Source organism: Octopus bimaculoides, chromosome 8 (genome assembly GCF_046866305.1).
Source record: "Octopus bimaculoides isolate indiv1 chromosome 8, ASM4686630v1, whole genome shotgun sequence".
NCBI classification, from domain to species: domain Eukaryota; kingdom Metazoa; phylum Mollusca; class Cephalopoda; order Octopoda; family Octopodidae; genus Octopus; species Octopus bimaculoides.
The window spans coordinates 96,898,595-96,915,237 of record NC_142935.1 but is presented as its reverse complement, the minus strand read 5'-3'; the positions used below and the strand labels follow the sequence as shown (position 1 = coordinate 96,915,237).

Genomic DNA, 16,643 nt, shown 5'->3' with positions numbered 1-16,643 from the left:
TTGGTGGTATAATTCACGGTTCGAATTAATAACTTATAACAATAGATATCTCCAAACTAGTATCAGAGCAATTCTCTCTGAAATACAAATATAAAAAATGATTTAAATCATTTATACAAGAACGTGCTTTTAGCCTTAAAAGTGAATTCTACGGCAAAAGAAAAAAACAAGAAGTACTTTATTGCGTCACGATCAGCCTAATATATTGGTCTAACCACTGAGTTTTTAAATAAAAGATTTTATCAGCACACATAGACACATATTTAGAAACCTAAAATCCAGAAAAACCGAAATTTGGTCTTTAAAGTGTCTTAATATTAAATGGAAACTTTTATTTTCATTTTTTGCAAAACCTACACAAACAAATAGACATTATTAATTTTTCACGTCTAAATCATTTGAAGTTTTATTTTTAAGCCCATGTAGTTTAACGAACATTCAGAATAAGTAACATCTTGTAAGCATAGGATCTTTAGAACTTCAAAATAATTCATATGTTTTTATATTCCCAAATACTCAATATTTCATTGAACAGACATCCATTATAGCTCCGAGTTTGGTTGTGGATTTCTATTTAAGTACAAACAATGCCAGCATGATGTAACTGAGAAGCTATATTAGCGACTCAAAAGCCGGGAGTTTCGTGCACTTATGCGTACATAGATACATATATACATACGTACATGCATACATACGTACATACACACGTACGTTCACACGTACATACATGGATACGTATATATATATATATATATATACATATCTACGTAGTACATACATATATGTATGTATGTATGTATGTATGTACGTACGTACTTATGTATGTATATATGTATATATATACATATATTGATATACGTTTTTTTTTCACATTCGAAAGAAATAACTGAGGCTTCACTCACCAATCAGTAACGACGGAATGAAACCTCATATCAGAACACACACATATATGTATGAGTGTGTGTGTGTGTGTGCGTGTGTGTGTATGCATGTTTATGTATGAAATATTCATTTGATAAGCAAGTCATATATTTGGAAGTGAACGTGTGAGAAAGCCACTCACCTGGTCGCGAGAATGATGTTTTACTGGCAGATCTGTCTGGTGGTTGATAACTGCTAACTTGATTGAGGGACCTAGTAAAATGTTCGTCTACAACAACCGACGTTTCTCCCGTAAAGTAAGTTAGAAGAACACAGTTGGGATTGAGATATTGTACACTTCCTTTCGATTGGTCACCTTTTTCGAACTCCTCGTCACTCTTCGTAACTGAGCTTGACCCTTGGTGAATGTAATGTCCAGGACTGCTGACGTCGTACATAGATGGAATAGCATATTTCTGAAATCAAAATAATAAGAAAATTTAACATACACTTTCAGCAATATTGTTGAAGGATACAATTGTATATTGAATATAGACATTGACATATGTTGATAAGCACGTCTATAGAGTGCAGTATCATCGACTTATTGAACATTCGTTAAGACTTTCATTGGTAGGGTACATCTATGCATATATTAACAATGTATAATGATATTTTATTGATATAACATTGAGTATTCATACACAGATATGACGTATTAAATATAACATTTAGAACATCTTCATTGCTACGATACATTACACACACACACATATAAACACAAGCATACATACATATATAAACATGTATGTGTGTGTATATACATATAGAAATACATATATATATATATATATATATATATATATATATATATATATATATACATACACGCATATATATGTGTATTATATATATATATATATATCTATATATATATATATATATATATATATATATATATATATATATATATATATAAATGAATCAAAGGACATACTAAGTATGCCCACCTGCCAGAAATAATAGCAGTCAAAACTCCTATTTAAATCACCAAAATCTTTTGGCGATTTAAATAAGAGTTTTGACTGTTATTTCTAGCGGGTAGACATACTTAGTATGTCCTTTGATTAATTTTAATCCTTCAGCTATTTCATGCCTTTGTGAGGGTGAGGGCTGCAATCGCCTATAGTATTGATTCTGCAATCATATTTAAATTGTTACACTAGATAATAATAGAGTCAATGATATCTTCGCAAACATTTTCACCTGAATTACTTACTCCGTATTGAAATTATATATATATATATATATATATATATATATACAAGCGATTGTGTCGAATAATGAGAATGAGCGTTCAACATTGAATATGGTGGTTAATTTGTATTTGTAAATAAATAACTGGATCTCAGTCTTCTTCGACATTTATATTCTTGTGCCTCAGTCATTAAACCGTGGAAGAATTTTAGTGGGACGAATCGATCACAGTACAAATTCTATAGTATTCTTCTGCCGCCCCCGCCCCTGAGTTGCGTAAACAAACCAGCACCTGTTCTCAAGCGGTGGTGAGAGACAAATACATAGACAAAGACAAACACGCGCGCGCAGATATATATATATACATACACACACACACACACACACACACACACACACATATATATATATATATATATATATATATAATAAATATCTTCAACTGTTTGTTTCTATGAAGCCATAGACATATATACATACACTCGCATACAAACATACATATATATCTATACATAAATGTATATACACACACGCAACTATATATATATATATATATATATATATATATATATATATATATATATATCTTCAACTGTTTGTTTATATGAAGCCATATACATATATGCATACACTCACATACAAACACACATATATATCTATACATAAATATATATATACACACACACAACTATATATATATATATATATGTATATATATATATATATATTCAACTGTCTGTTTATATGAAGCCATATACATATATACATACACTCACATACAAACATACTCACACATACATATATGCCATGCCATGCCATACTGCAACAATAAAATGCATATACACAGACACACACGTGTAGATGCAGCTATGCGATCGTGGATGTTTATGCGTTCTTCAAATATATTTATGGAATGCCTTGTTGGTTCCTGATATACTACATTCCTTCGATTGCCAGTTTTCATTTTTTTTCTTTTGTAAACAGAGCAGGATATTCGTGGCTGCAACACATCAGAAGATCAGCTAGAATTTAACAAGACAGACTAATTAACAATGTACTTGTTATTAGAGATATCGGTTTAGCGTGGAGACGTAATATTCTTCACTGATCAGCGATCCAACAAGCTTACCTACAACAGCTTACTAATGATACAATATGCTTGCAACGGGGCAGGTTTCTTTGCTCTTTTTGCTGGAGTGTCTTATGCTACAGATGCTGCTACTGTCGGTGTTCCTCACATGGATACAGCTTTTTACAGACACACACACAAATATACAGATACAAATACGCGCGGGCGAAAATATGCATGTACATTCGCAGTTATATATACGAGCGTGAGTCAAACAGTAATGCCATTTTGTTTAGGACAGGTATAATTACCAACACAGGAACATGTATCATACATCAAAATGAAGCTGCTCCTCTGTGGATCACATCCCCACTTCTCAACATAGATATCGTTTCTCTCAATAGCAATGTTCCACCTTCGAATGAGAGCATGTATCTCTGCCCCGTAAAATTCTGTTCACTGTTCTTTGAGCCACTGCTTCACTACAGTTTTCAATTCCTCGTCACTGCACTATCATCGTCACTGGACTAACATCTCTTCGGCCCCATGAGAGAGGGTTTGAGAGGCAAACATTATTCCAGTGACGAGGAAGTGAAAACTGTAGTGAAGAAGTGGCTCAAAGAACAGTCAACAGAATTTTACGGGGCAGGGATACATGCTCTCATTCGAAGGTGGAACATTGCTATTGAGAGAAACGATATCTATGTTGGAGAGTAGGGAAGTGATCCACAGAGGATCAGCTTCATATTGATTTACGATACATGTTCCTATATTGATAATTATACCTGTCCTAAACAAAATGGCATTACTTTTTGACTCACCCTCGTATATACTCTCTCTGTTTATTTCCTCGTGTTCCTTTCTGTTGAAGAGCGTAGACTCGAAACGTAAAAGACGTTCTCACCTTCCCGAGCGTCAAACTAATAGACCTGCAATTTTATCATTTTTGTTTGAGTGGATTTAATCCTTTGCTTTGTCAATGTAAAAGTTAAAGGTTCAAGGTTTCGTCCAGTATTTAAAAACTTAACAATTGGGTGTGTCAACTTTTTGTAAAGGAATTTTTCAAGATTTCACAAAAGAATGCAATTAGGTGTTAAATTTTAGCTTCATATATATATATGAAGCTAAAATTTAACACCTAATTGCATATATATATATATATATATATATATATATATATATATATATATATATATACACGTATACATATATATACACGTATACATATATATACACGTATACATATATATACACGTATACATACGAGGGGATGGGGTGAAAAGGAACATAAACAGGCGGCGAGCTGGCAGAGACGTTAGCACACCAGGCGAAATACATTAGCGGTATTTCGTCTGTCTTTATGTTCTGAGTTCAAATTCCGCCGAGGTCGACTTTGCCTTTCGTCCTTTCGAGGTCGATAAATTAAGTACCAGTTGCAAAAATTTCGGGCCTTGTGCCTAGAGTAGAAAAGAATATTATTGTCCTTTCATTGTGCACCCAATCTCAGTTTTATTAAAAGACAATATTGTGAATTAAATTTCGTTGAGAGTATCAATAACATAAGCTTTATTTTCCCCTTGCTTTACGTTTACCAATTAAGGTCTTAGGGTACCTTAAGTTCATCACTTGGTCTTAGGGTACCTCGAGCAGAATTAATTCCGTTGCAAGCTTTTCGGTAAGATTCTCGATTTCCTCCTCGGCCATCAGCTTCTTAGAAGCATTTCAACATCAGATGTTTAAGCATCGCTTGCATCAATCACATAATTAGATGAAGGCCTTCTCAGATCTGAGAACCTCCTCTCTGCTGCTGAATAACTTACAAAATAAGGGTGACATGGAAGTAGTTGAACCTGATACCTGAGACTAGTTTCCGAAAACAGCTCACCTCCAGATTATCTTTGATGTTATGTCCCACAAGTCTACTTGTTTAGATTGTTGTTGTTGCTGTTGTTGTTTTTGTTATAACCATGAATGACTTGCCCTGAGGGACATTCAGCGTTGCCCGGTCTTTGGGGAGAGTGAGAGAAATTCATGTCTGAATGAATATACTTGTGATCGTGAATTTGTTTGCATATATAAGTGGTTATATTTGACAATAGCCAGACATAGAGAGAAAGAAAGATAGATAGACAGACAAACAGACAGACAGATAGATAGATAGATAAACAGACAGACAGACAGGCAGACAGGCAGACAGACAGAGGTAATCTCTGCCTATTTGACTACCTATCTATCTACATGTCTGTCTAGAGAAAGACGTGTTTCTTTCTCAGACAGACAGATAGCTAGACAGATAGACAAACAGACAGACAGACAGACAGACAGACAGACAGACAGACAGACAGATAGATAGATAGATAGATAGATAGATAGATAGATAGATAGATAGGTACTGTGTGGTTTCAGTTCACGTTAAAAGAGACAAATTTACGGAAACCCTACACATGCGTATATTCAAGGGAATACAATAAGTATTTAAACATCTGAGATACGAAGTTAGAACTCAGCTCCTAGAACGATACAACTTCTGCTGTTTACTTATAAAACACCAAACATAGGTCACCATGACTTTTATTCCACTTTTTCATTGTAGATATCAAAATCACTGACTTGGAGCGGCAGTATGTATTCTATTTCGTTTCGTTCATAAATTTAATTTCCAATGCAACTTTTATACGAGCAACTTACTAGCGTCGATGCCCATCATTTAGCGAATGGTTGTACGGTTGTATTACAGTTTCATGACAATGGTAAGCAAATAAGAATTTTGTAGTTTCGTAGCAAGTATAATGCCAACAGCATGTGTGGGAATCGTGACGTATTTATTTAAAGTATTAGATTGAGCCGTCTTGAACATTGTAGTAACCCGAGAAAACGGCAAGCAATTATCTTGAAGAAATTAGCTCTCCAATAATATTTACCCAAAGGGCAGACGAATTCAAAACAAAACAGAACAAATGTAATGAAGAGTAATTCTATATTAGTTCTGAGTAAAAATGATGGAAGATTTTGAACGTAAAAATAACATTAAGTCATGTTTTATAAACATGGAGGCTGTTATAGTAAAACAACTTATTGTTTTGAAATGCTGGGTTAACATTTGAAACTAAAATGACTGGAGTCACTCCATGTAACATTGTATAATGGAAACTCGAAAAGATAGATCAGACAAGATATCCGGAAGTTTTCTTTAACTACAAGCAGACAATGAAAACGAAAGTTAGTTTGGCGAGATAGAAACATCTGATAAAGGAATCAGAAGTTTTCATAGTAACATAAGCATCACCCACTACCACAACAATCACCGTCACCACTATCACTACAACCACAACAACACTCACCACCACTACCACTACCATCAACACCACCGCCACTACTGCAAAGATCACAACTATCGCCACCATCACATTATCAACATTATCAACACCACTACCACAACAGTCACAATTACTATCACCACCACGACCACCGCCACCACCACCACAACAACAACAACAGCAATCACAACTACTCATCGCCGCCGCCACTACCACTACCACCACCACCACCACTGTCACAACCACAACAACAAGTAGTCAGCGAAAGCGGAAGTGAGCCAACCGTGGCTCGAGTTGCTACTAATGAAATTAAAAGTAGTGACACCATCAGTCAACGGTGTCTGAAATAAATCGCCATGACAGGTAAGCTGACGGCAATGGAGGAAAATTTAAGTGAAGTAGAAGGGAAGAAAACCGGAAGTGAACAATGGTAACACACGAGACGACAGAAACGGAAGTAAGATGATAGGACACATCATATGAAAAAGGTTGCTGAAAGAGACAGTAAATGAAAGATGCGGATAAGATTTGTATTTCGTGTTTGTAAGTCTATCAGTCGACTCTACTGGCCCAGAAATGTAACAGAGATCTTAATCAAAATTCGCGGCGGTTGAAAAGCAGATTATTTAATTAGAACTTCCTTCACATTTTCACGTTTATCTATCTTAATAGATTAAAAACTTATTTAAAAAAACAAAAAACAATGTTGGTTCCTTATATAGTCACAAGACCTTCAATAATGCTAGATAGAACAATCGATTCAATCACCCCCTTCGATTTTATTTTCAGCATCTTTTATCTTTAATCTTTTTCTCGTTGCAAAGTGAGGTCCTGATTAAATAGACTTATGATTAAAAGCCAAGGTTATCCCGCTTAATCATATACTAGGAACAGGTTTGTTCACCCTTTTGTTGAGGAAATACACCGCCGTTTTTCAATTAGTTTTTAAAATAATAAAGAATTTAGTAAAATGAATTAAGTTATAGTTTGTAACAAAAATTTACGTGAAATTTGAATGCAAACGTTTGATTTAAATCACTTTAAAAGGAAAGATTTTATCATAGAACTCACGGCGACTTCAGGCGGCTTGATATCAAATAAGTTTAACAAGTTGTGGTATACTTCTGAGAGAAAATTGATTAATATTTTGCTGGTTTGTATTAGCAAATACCTATTGTTTATTAGGTGATGGGCGCATCAAACTTCAAAAGAATATCTTTTTATAGAAGAATCACTATCTAAAAAGGTTACAAGAATCCAACTCAGAAATTTATATTTCTCATAGTTAGACTTCAGTTAGTGGAGGCTCCATTCCAACCCGTTTATATTAAATTTAAGAAGTTATTGCGATGTTGATAATAACGGGGAAAGTTTGATCAAAGATTTCAAGAATGGTTAAAGTGATATTTGCTTTCTTCTCATGATTTTTTTATGATGTTATTTCATTTATTATGTTAGAATGTGTTCATATCATATGCGAATCTCTGTGAGTGCATGCGCTGTATAAAGTGTGTGCAATATATATATATATATATATATATATATATATACGTGCGTGCATATGCAATTTCGTATATGTATACACACACAGATATACATGCATACATGTGTGTGAATGTAACCACGAATTTTTTATTAAGAGAATTAGGATAAAAATATAACAGCACAAATGTTCTTAAACATAAATTATTGACGAAAAGGGGTCTGTAAACGAGCTTACTAGGGAAACAACAACAACAACAAGGGCAGCAACTAAATCAACAACACCAAGAATAATAACAGCAACATTAATAAACAGTGAAATAAAAGCAAACAATGGACGCTTTCCAAGCTTGTATTATATATACATATATGTTGATGTATGTGTGTATTTATATATGTGTATCTGTGTGCATATAAACAATGCATATATATTCATGCAGCAGATGTGTATGTATCTATGTGTATGCGTTTATGTATTGTTTTGCGTGAGCACAGTTGGGTGCTGAAGAATTTTATGACCGAATCTAACCATTCTAGAAGCCATTAGTGTCCCTAAATCTCGTAATGTAGACACCATCTGTTATCTGAGAGTCGAAATATTATTTATGTTTACGGTATTTCATTAATGCCTACGACTGTTCACTTACCAAAACCGCGACTGTTCACTTAAGAATAAACTGTTTCGAAAACAAACACGCGAACGGCAGAACCAAGAAAGAAAAAGAAAATAGAAAAGGAAAGAAAGAAAAGATAAGAAAGAAAGAAAGAAAGAAAAAAGTGTTCCAAATCTCTCAAAATAATATTTGCTCATGTGTATCTGTTGTTAACAAGTTTAATCTTATCATGATTTTATTTAACGAATTCTTCAAATTTAACGCATGTTTCTAATTTTTGTGTCTCATTTTTCTATTAACGTTTGTTTCATTTCTTCCTATATTTCTTTTTTTTTTCTTCTTTTTTTGATAGTCTAAGAACTTCAGTGAGTTTATTGTAAGAATTCGTAAATGTTAAACTGATGAGAAAAGTTGTTACTCCTCCTGGAAAGGACGCTTGAATATTATTTCTTATTCACTTCTGCATGGATTGTGCATGTTTCATGACCAAATTCATCATTAAATATCTCAATGCGACATATCAGCAACTGGAAAAGGCTGAAAAAGTTAAGAGCCAACTCCATAGAATGAAGACGTGAAGGAAATGCAGTGATATATTCCTGGAAAATCCTGCGAGACTTGTGCTAAACTTTGGCATCGAAATTTACATAAACAGCAGAACGGGACGCCACTGCATAGTGCCAAGGATCCCAACATTACCATCAGGATACTGTATCATATACTGCAACAGCTTTGGGTTTCGGGGGCCCACAGCTCTTCAATATCCTCTCCAAAAGCCTGAGAGAACTTCATGGGGTGGTTGCAGTTGCCATCAATTCAAAACTGGATTTCCTCCTGTTAAAAGTTCCTGATGAACTTACCTCGCGGCAGAAAACGCAAAGGAGGAAAGCAACATCAAATTTCCTCATTCACCAAATGCCACATATCACAGGAGTTTTCAAGTAGTGAAAATGCAGCAAAGCTAACGGCAGTGCCCCAGCTCTCGGGCTGGAAATACTGAACGAATGAAATAATAATATATAACAAGATAAGGGATTTGACCCTTTGACCAAAAAACTTGCACTAAGAAGGTTTTCAAACAAAGCAGTAAAGTTTAATACTAAATGAAAAGTTGATAAAATGGCCTTCAGTTCATAACTGGTATTCATTATTTACATTATTTACATTTGACGGATATTTGTCTTCATATTGTTTGTTGTTAACACAACGTTTCGGCTGATATACTCTCCAGCCTTCATCAGGTGTCTCGGGGAAATTTCGAACCTGGATTCTCATTCCTAAGGTATTTTTCGATGTTATTATTATTATTATTATTATTGTTCAGTAGTTTTATTTTTATAACGTGCTTTCACTTCACTACCGAGCGCAGCTCTGTGTGCCTTGGGTATGTGCTGTGGTTTGCTGTGATGCTCTTATGGTTACTGTATTGAAAGTGTTTTGCGTAGGATGTGTGCAGTGCCCAATAGTGCAATTTTCTGTATGTTATATATATTTGTAAGTCCTGGTGTTTTTGTTATGTATCTGTCTGAATATTTTTTATTATACCAAGGCACCTACTATGACAGGAATTGTTTCTGCTTTTAGATTCCACATTCGAGTTACCTCTATTTCCAGGTCTTTGTATTTTGAAAGTTTTTCCGTTTCTTTTAGGGAAACGTTGTAATCTGCTGGTATTGATACATCAATTAGAAAGCATTTTTTTCTTCATTATCTTTGACAACTATATCTGGTCTATTTGCCTTAATTTCTCTATCTGTGTGTATTGGCATATCCCAGAGTATGGTTGTTTTCTCGTTTTCTGTGACCTTTTCTGGTGTGTCACACGTCAGGTGTAGAAATGATCGCAGTGTAACGTGAAATGAAGTGTTTTGTTCAGGAACACAACGCACCACACGATCCGAAAATCAAAACTACAAGCTTTCTCTCGTAAATGCAACACTTTATCCAAAAGGCCCTGCACCATTCGGGTTATAAAGGAAAGGAAACTCCTAAAACGATGGGATGGTCTCGGCTAAATCACCTTTGATTTTAGGATCCGGTCCATTAAGCGTGACCTATAGCTCAACAGCAACAATTAAACATACGGTCGTTAATTATATGTAACAATTACCCGAGATGACGATCAGCTATTTAAGTCTAAATGAACTTAGCTTGAAAGTATAAAGTCCCTTAGTGATTGATACGACTCAGTGCGTGTGTCGAGTTACGAACCATTCCCGATTGTACATACCACCATTCCTTTGGGAGTCGATAAAATAAGCATCAGTCAAATAGTGGAGTCGATGTAATCGACTACCCCCATCCAACACAAAAAATTGCTGGCATTGTGCATATTATAGTTGTTGGCACTTCGTCGCTTACGACGACAAGGGTTCCAGTTGATCCGATCAACGGAACAGCCTGCTCGTGAAATTAACGTGCAAGTGGCTGAGCACTCCACAGACACGTGTACCCTTAACGTAGTTCTCGGGGATATTCAGCGTGACACAGTGTAACAAGGCTGACCCTTTGAATTACAGGCACAACAGAAACAGGAAGTAAGAGTGAGAGAAAGTTGTGGTGAAAGAGTACAGCAGGGTTCGCCACCATCCCCTGCCGGAGCCTCGTGGAGCTTTAGGTGTTTTCGCTCAATAAACACTCACAACACCCGGTCTGGGAATCGAAACCGCGATCCTATGACCACGAGTCCGCTGCCCTAACCACTGGGCCATTGCGCCTCTACGCATATTATAGAAAGGATTATTTAATCGGCCACCTACAGATTGCTATTAACGACTCGACATTTGTTCAATCAAAGTATTGCATAGTGAATCTCCTTCTCTCTCTCTCTCTCTCTCTCTCTCTCTCTCTCTCTCTTTCTCTCTCTCTCTCTCTCTCTCTCTCATGTAAATATAACAGTCGCTCTAAAGTACTATGAAACATCTTATCCGCTGTACTATTTCTGTTAATAGAGTCAGGCACCAGACCGAACATCTGTTCTTTGTGATTGCGCTCCTGCTTAATTACCCGCCATGCAACAGCTACCTCAAGAGTGCAGCGTCAAATGATTATGCAATCTGTTAATGAAAACTGCAACAAGTACATTGCATTGTTGTCACTGTAGAGACTCGTTGTAATTAATGAGGTTTGGGGCAACAGATAACCGGAACATTAATGTAATTCCTTGCATGCACAACAATCCAAACAAACTTAGAATAACAAGGTACTCTACTCCTCCCACAGGCGGCGCTCTGTAGGTCTTTACCAGACAAGTTGTTTGTTTGTTTGTTCGTTCGTTGGGTTTTCTTGTTGTTTTGTTATGTTTTGTACAACGGATTGGTATTTAGGAATTTTAATTCCCGAAAACTGCGAGCAACAACGAAAAAGAGAAATCTGGAAGTAAGATGTTAAAGAGAATATTTATCAGAGGAATTGGTGTATAATGGAATTATTAGTAGAACGGGTATCTTTCAAGCCATGATTGCGCTACATAAAACTTGCCGTTAAGTTTTGGCCTAAATATTGCAGCTCTGCAACATGATATATTTCACTGCTGGTGTAACAGTCTGATGTTCTGGTAATATGTCTGTGTCTATAATAAAACAGATCGGTGACAACGGTTCAGTGATTAAGGAAGACATCAGTCTCTGGTCTAGAATTTTGCGTCTCACTAATCCCTTGTTGCCTCCTTAAACGAGATTCTTCATTACAATATGTTACGGGTTTTCAATCAAAAGGTGGGGGTGGTGGTGTGATCTAATATGCACAAATTACAAAAGAGGTGAAAATAGTTACATGCTTTAGAGATACAATAAATTGGCAGATTTATAGAACATGCTGTGTATCTCCAAGCAATCTTTTAGGGTCGGTATTTTGTTGACCCTACTTATAGCGTAACTGTAAACTCTATAGTGTGTGTGTGTGTGTGTGTGTGTGTGTGTGTGTGTACAAACTTGATAGAGATGTTATGTTAATGTAATTCAAAACTGAAACGTTTTAGAACAAAATTCTACGGTTTCTAATCTCAATTAGTAAAATATTCAAATTCCTTCGTTCACTGCTTCGGTATTTTAAACTGAAATTCCACAAAGTTTACAATAAATTTAATTTTAGAATTACACGCTGATGATAATTTCGGGTTGATTTGAAGATCACGTGATAAGAAAGTTTCAATGTCTAGGTCTTAATTAGCATGAAGAGCCTATTTTAATGTGTAGCTGTCGCGATGACAGCAATTAAAACAATGTGATGACACTTTTCTGCTTTTTTTGGGGCGCCAATTCCAGAATATAGAACATAGGTGACCAAGCCCTGCTACAATTCTCTGTTCTTTGTTTTCTGTAACAGTTTCACTTCTTCCTGATGTTTAATGCCTCTTCTTTCCAACCAATTCGTCAAGCTTAACATCCATGTCCTTCTTCCTCTGATTCTTTCCCCTTCAGTCTCTCCGGTCATCCCTAAATTCTCCAGGCCCTCTCTCCTCATCACGTGACCAAGAAATCTCAAATACTTGGCCCTCATCTCACAAAGCTTCCTATTTACCACAGCCTGGCTCATCACTTCGTTAGACCCTTTGTATGTCTATGCTATCCTCAATATTCTCCTTAAGAACCACATTTCACATCTCTCCAAGCACCTTCTCATTTCTAATGTTACAAACCAAGCCTCACTTCCATATATTAACACAAGGTAGGCACAGCAGTTCAATGTATGGATCTTGATCCTGCTGTTCAGAATACGGCTTCTCAAGATGTTATACAATTTTGAGAATGTAGACTTTGCCAGCACCATTCGTCTTTTGATCTTCACACATCTTTCGTCTTCTGTGACCAAAGTTCCAAGAAAGTGATGACACTACATGTTGTTCTAAATTTTCTATAGCGAGCACCATCAGTGAACGAATATAAAATTCCAACTTGATCTGTTAAGGATAAAAGCCAAATTTCCCTCAACTCACGCCGACTGTCTTAAAAAACAAAACAAAAAAAGAACGAAAGATACGTTATGCAAGGTAGACTTAGACAACTATATCTGACACAAAAAAGAGACGCGATGGTTATGATTGTAATGCTTGTCACCATATATTTGCTTGATCATGATTGCGCTGACGCTAAACAGCAGTAGCTGTGTAAATTCTGGTGAAGCAGTTTCGATTTCGACTGAAGCTAATTCACTTCATGTACACAACTATTATGTTTTTGGAAAGGCATGAAGGCCCCGATATCTCACTCGTCACCCTCCCTTCTCCTTTAGAGTATGGAGGTTTGTATTTTGTCTCAAAGAAAGACGATATGTTTAATGTGTATGGCTGCGTCTCTTCTTGCTTGCTATTGTTATTTTAACATTTTCATTTGTGTGTGTGTGTGTGTGTGTGTGTGTGTGTGTGTGTGTGTGTGTGTGTGTATGTGTGCGTGTGCGTATGTATAGCTGTGTGTGTGAAAGAAGAAAGAGAACGTGTATGCGTGTGTGTGTTTGCATGTTCTTCGAAGAGCCGAAGAAAATGTCGATGCGAAAGCCAGGCGATACAGACAGCTTTCAGGACTACGAGTGCAGGGGACTTATTACAAAAGAATAGTTTGATAGTAAAATAATTATTTGTTCAATGCAATGACATCTGCTGTTCGTATTTCAAAATAAAAGAAAAACTGCGAAATAATTGCCTCCCATTATGTTTAAGCCATAAGTCAATAGAAAAAATTATTTTAAATCGATTTTTTTTTAAAGAAAAAATAAGGCTTTTAAATAAAATTGCTAGTAGACATGCAAAATAGTTCTTACCCCACACATTCGCCATTATTTCTATTTGAAATTTGGAAAATATATCTACCAGACCTCATCTGAATTCTAATGATGGCGGATTTACGAAAATAAACGTTATTTTGTTAGAAATTAAAAGAACTGTTATTTTTAAAATGATTACATGGGTATATATTTCACGGCTTCTGCATGAAAAATATATAGTTAAGTGCATCTCAATATACATAATAGGGTGAGATGAAATTAATTTCTAATCACATGAAATTATAATTGTTATTAAAATTAGAAAAACATCATTAGAGTGAATGAAAATTGCCATTTGCTTCCAAAATATGCAAGACAGAATGTATATGGTGTAGGATAGAAAGTATGACCATAGAAAAAGTACCTGGCCTTAAAACAAAATAAGTATAGAGGTCAATTCATTCAACTAAAAACATTTTTCAATGTGGTGCCCCAGCATGGCCGCAGTCTAATGACTAAAGCAAGTAAAAGATAACAGATTTGTAGCTGTGGTGCTAAGATTTAAGAAAGAGGAATTTCAAATTTTCATTTGACCAAAGATTAAAGAGCGTTACGTAAGAAGGAATGAATCTGGTCTTTGATTAGTATAATGATAGCTGATGATGAATTCAGCCTTGGTAGGACTTCTCAGCGAAGTGTAGCCACTTTACTTTTAAATTTATGGTTGGTTAGCCCTAGGTCAATCTTGATTCAGCAGTCCTTGTTATAAAAATCGCTCAAGCCGCAACGAACATTCCAGTTATGTTTATTTGTTTTCTTTTACTTGTTTCACTCATTCGATTGTGACCATACTAGAGCACCACCTTGAATGGTTTTAGTCGAATAAATCGAGCTCAGCAGTTATTTTAATGTCCGGCTCTGATTCCATCCGTCTCTGTTGCTGAACCGCAAATTAGGAGGACGATAACAAACACAGACGTAAACACACACAGCGCACGGACACGCACTCTCACACACGCGCGTGCACACACAGACACAGACACAGATATATATATATATATAATATATATATATATATATATATATATATATATATATATATATATATATATATATATATGTATGTATGTCAATATATATATATATATATATATATATATATATACATATACGACTAGATTCTACACAGTTTCCGTCCACCAAATTCACCTACAAGGCATTGGCCGATCCGAGGCTGTAGTTGAAGACACTTGCTCAAAGTGTCACATAGTGGGACTGAACCACGTGACTGCAAATCACTTTCTTAACCTTACACCCACGCTTGCGCCTATACTTTTTATTTATTTATTTATCTCTTCTAGAAAGTATGAATCTGGAAGCACTTGAAACACGACACAACACTTTTAAAACGACGCGATGCAATTTGAGAGAGATTTATCTACTATTTTTAGTAGAACGAACGACCACTTCTCTGCTGTTGTTATTTGGGTGTCAGGTATATAGGGCCCTAACTCTGCTGCAGTTATAGCTTGGTGAGACATTGAACTACGTGTTGCGAGACAACGATACACTCATCTTTATAACAGTGCTCCTCCTTCTTACATCCATGAATATCGCCCATGTGTAGTACCTAATAAATATAGAGATATTAACCAGTTCAAATAGTTTATAATATCTTGTACGGCACTTGACTTTATGACAAACCCAATGAAGGAATCTCTACGTAGTCGCGTCGCCTGCTAGAAACAATCGCAAAACCTTCCTAAAATCACACGAAAATATCTTTTAAAAACAAAAGGAAGGACAATGGTTAATGTAATCTCAGATAAACTGTTTTAGTAAAGACAGGATCGATACAACATGAATGTCTTTGAAAATAGGATTGCTCATTCATAGCTAAGAAGTGACTCGAATTCAACTTCACTGTCTTAATGCTTAGAAGAGTTAGACGTTGTCTGTTTCGCATTCGATATTAATACGATCCAGCATGAAGCAACTGAGTGTGGCCGTTTGGACATTGGAGATTTGGAACAGCAACAAGACATTCAAACTGGATTGGCGACAGCATGTTTTGGCACTGAAGGGAAACACACACACACACACACACACACCGCCGAGGTCAAATTTGCATTTCATTTTAATGGAGTCAATAAAAAATAGAGCCCCGATGCGAGACAGTGAGCTGGCCGAAACGTAAGAGCGTTAAACCGAATCTTCGTGGCAGCTACTCTCGTTCTTTACGCTCTGAGTTCATATCTCACCATAGCCTACTTACATTCTAGACTTAATCTAAGCCCAGTTTAACATCCTATCCTGATACCTTGAGTGCCTTTCGCGGACCCT

General features: G+C 35.9%; 1 protein-coding gene across 3 annotated transcripts in view; it reads right to left on the bottom strand.

Moving 5' to 3' along the window:
- LOC106869519 (uncharacterized) overlaps positions 1–16,643 on the bottom strand; it is a 102,521-nt gene that overhangs the window by 38,784 nt on the left and 47,094 nt on the right. For all 3 annotated transcript variants that reach the window (XM_052970270.2, XM_014915287.3, XM_014915288.3), the window contains exon 2: positions 1,064–1,337. In XM_052970270.2, coding sequence (XP_052826230.1) covers positions 1,064–1,337 — 274 coding nt within the window. The remainder of the gene's footprint in view (positions 1–1,063; positions 1,338–16,643) is intronic.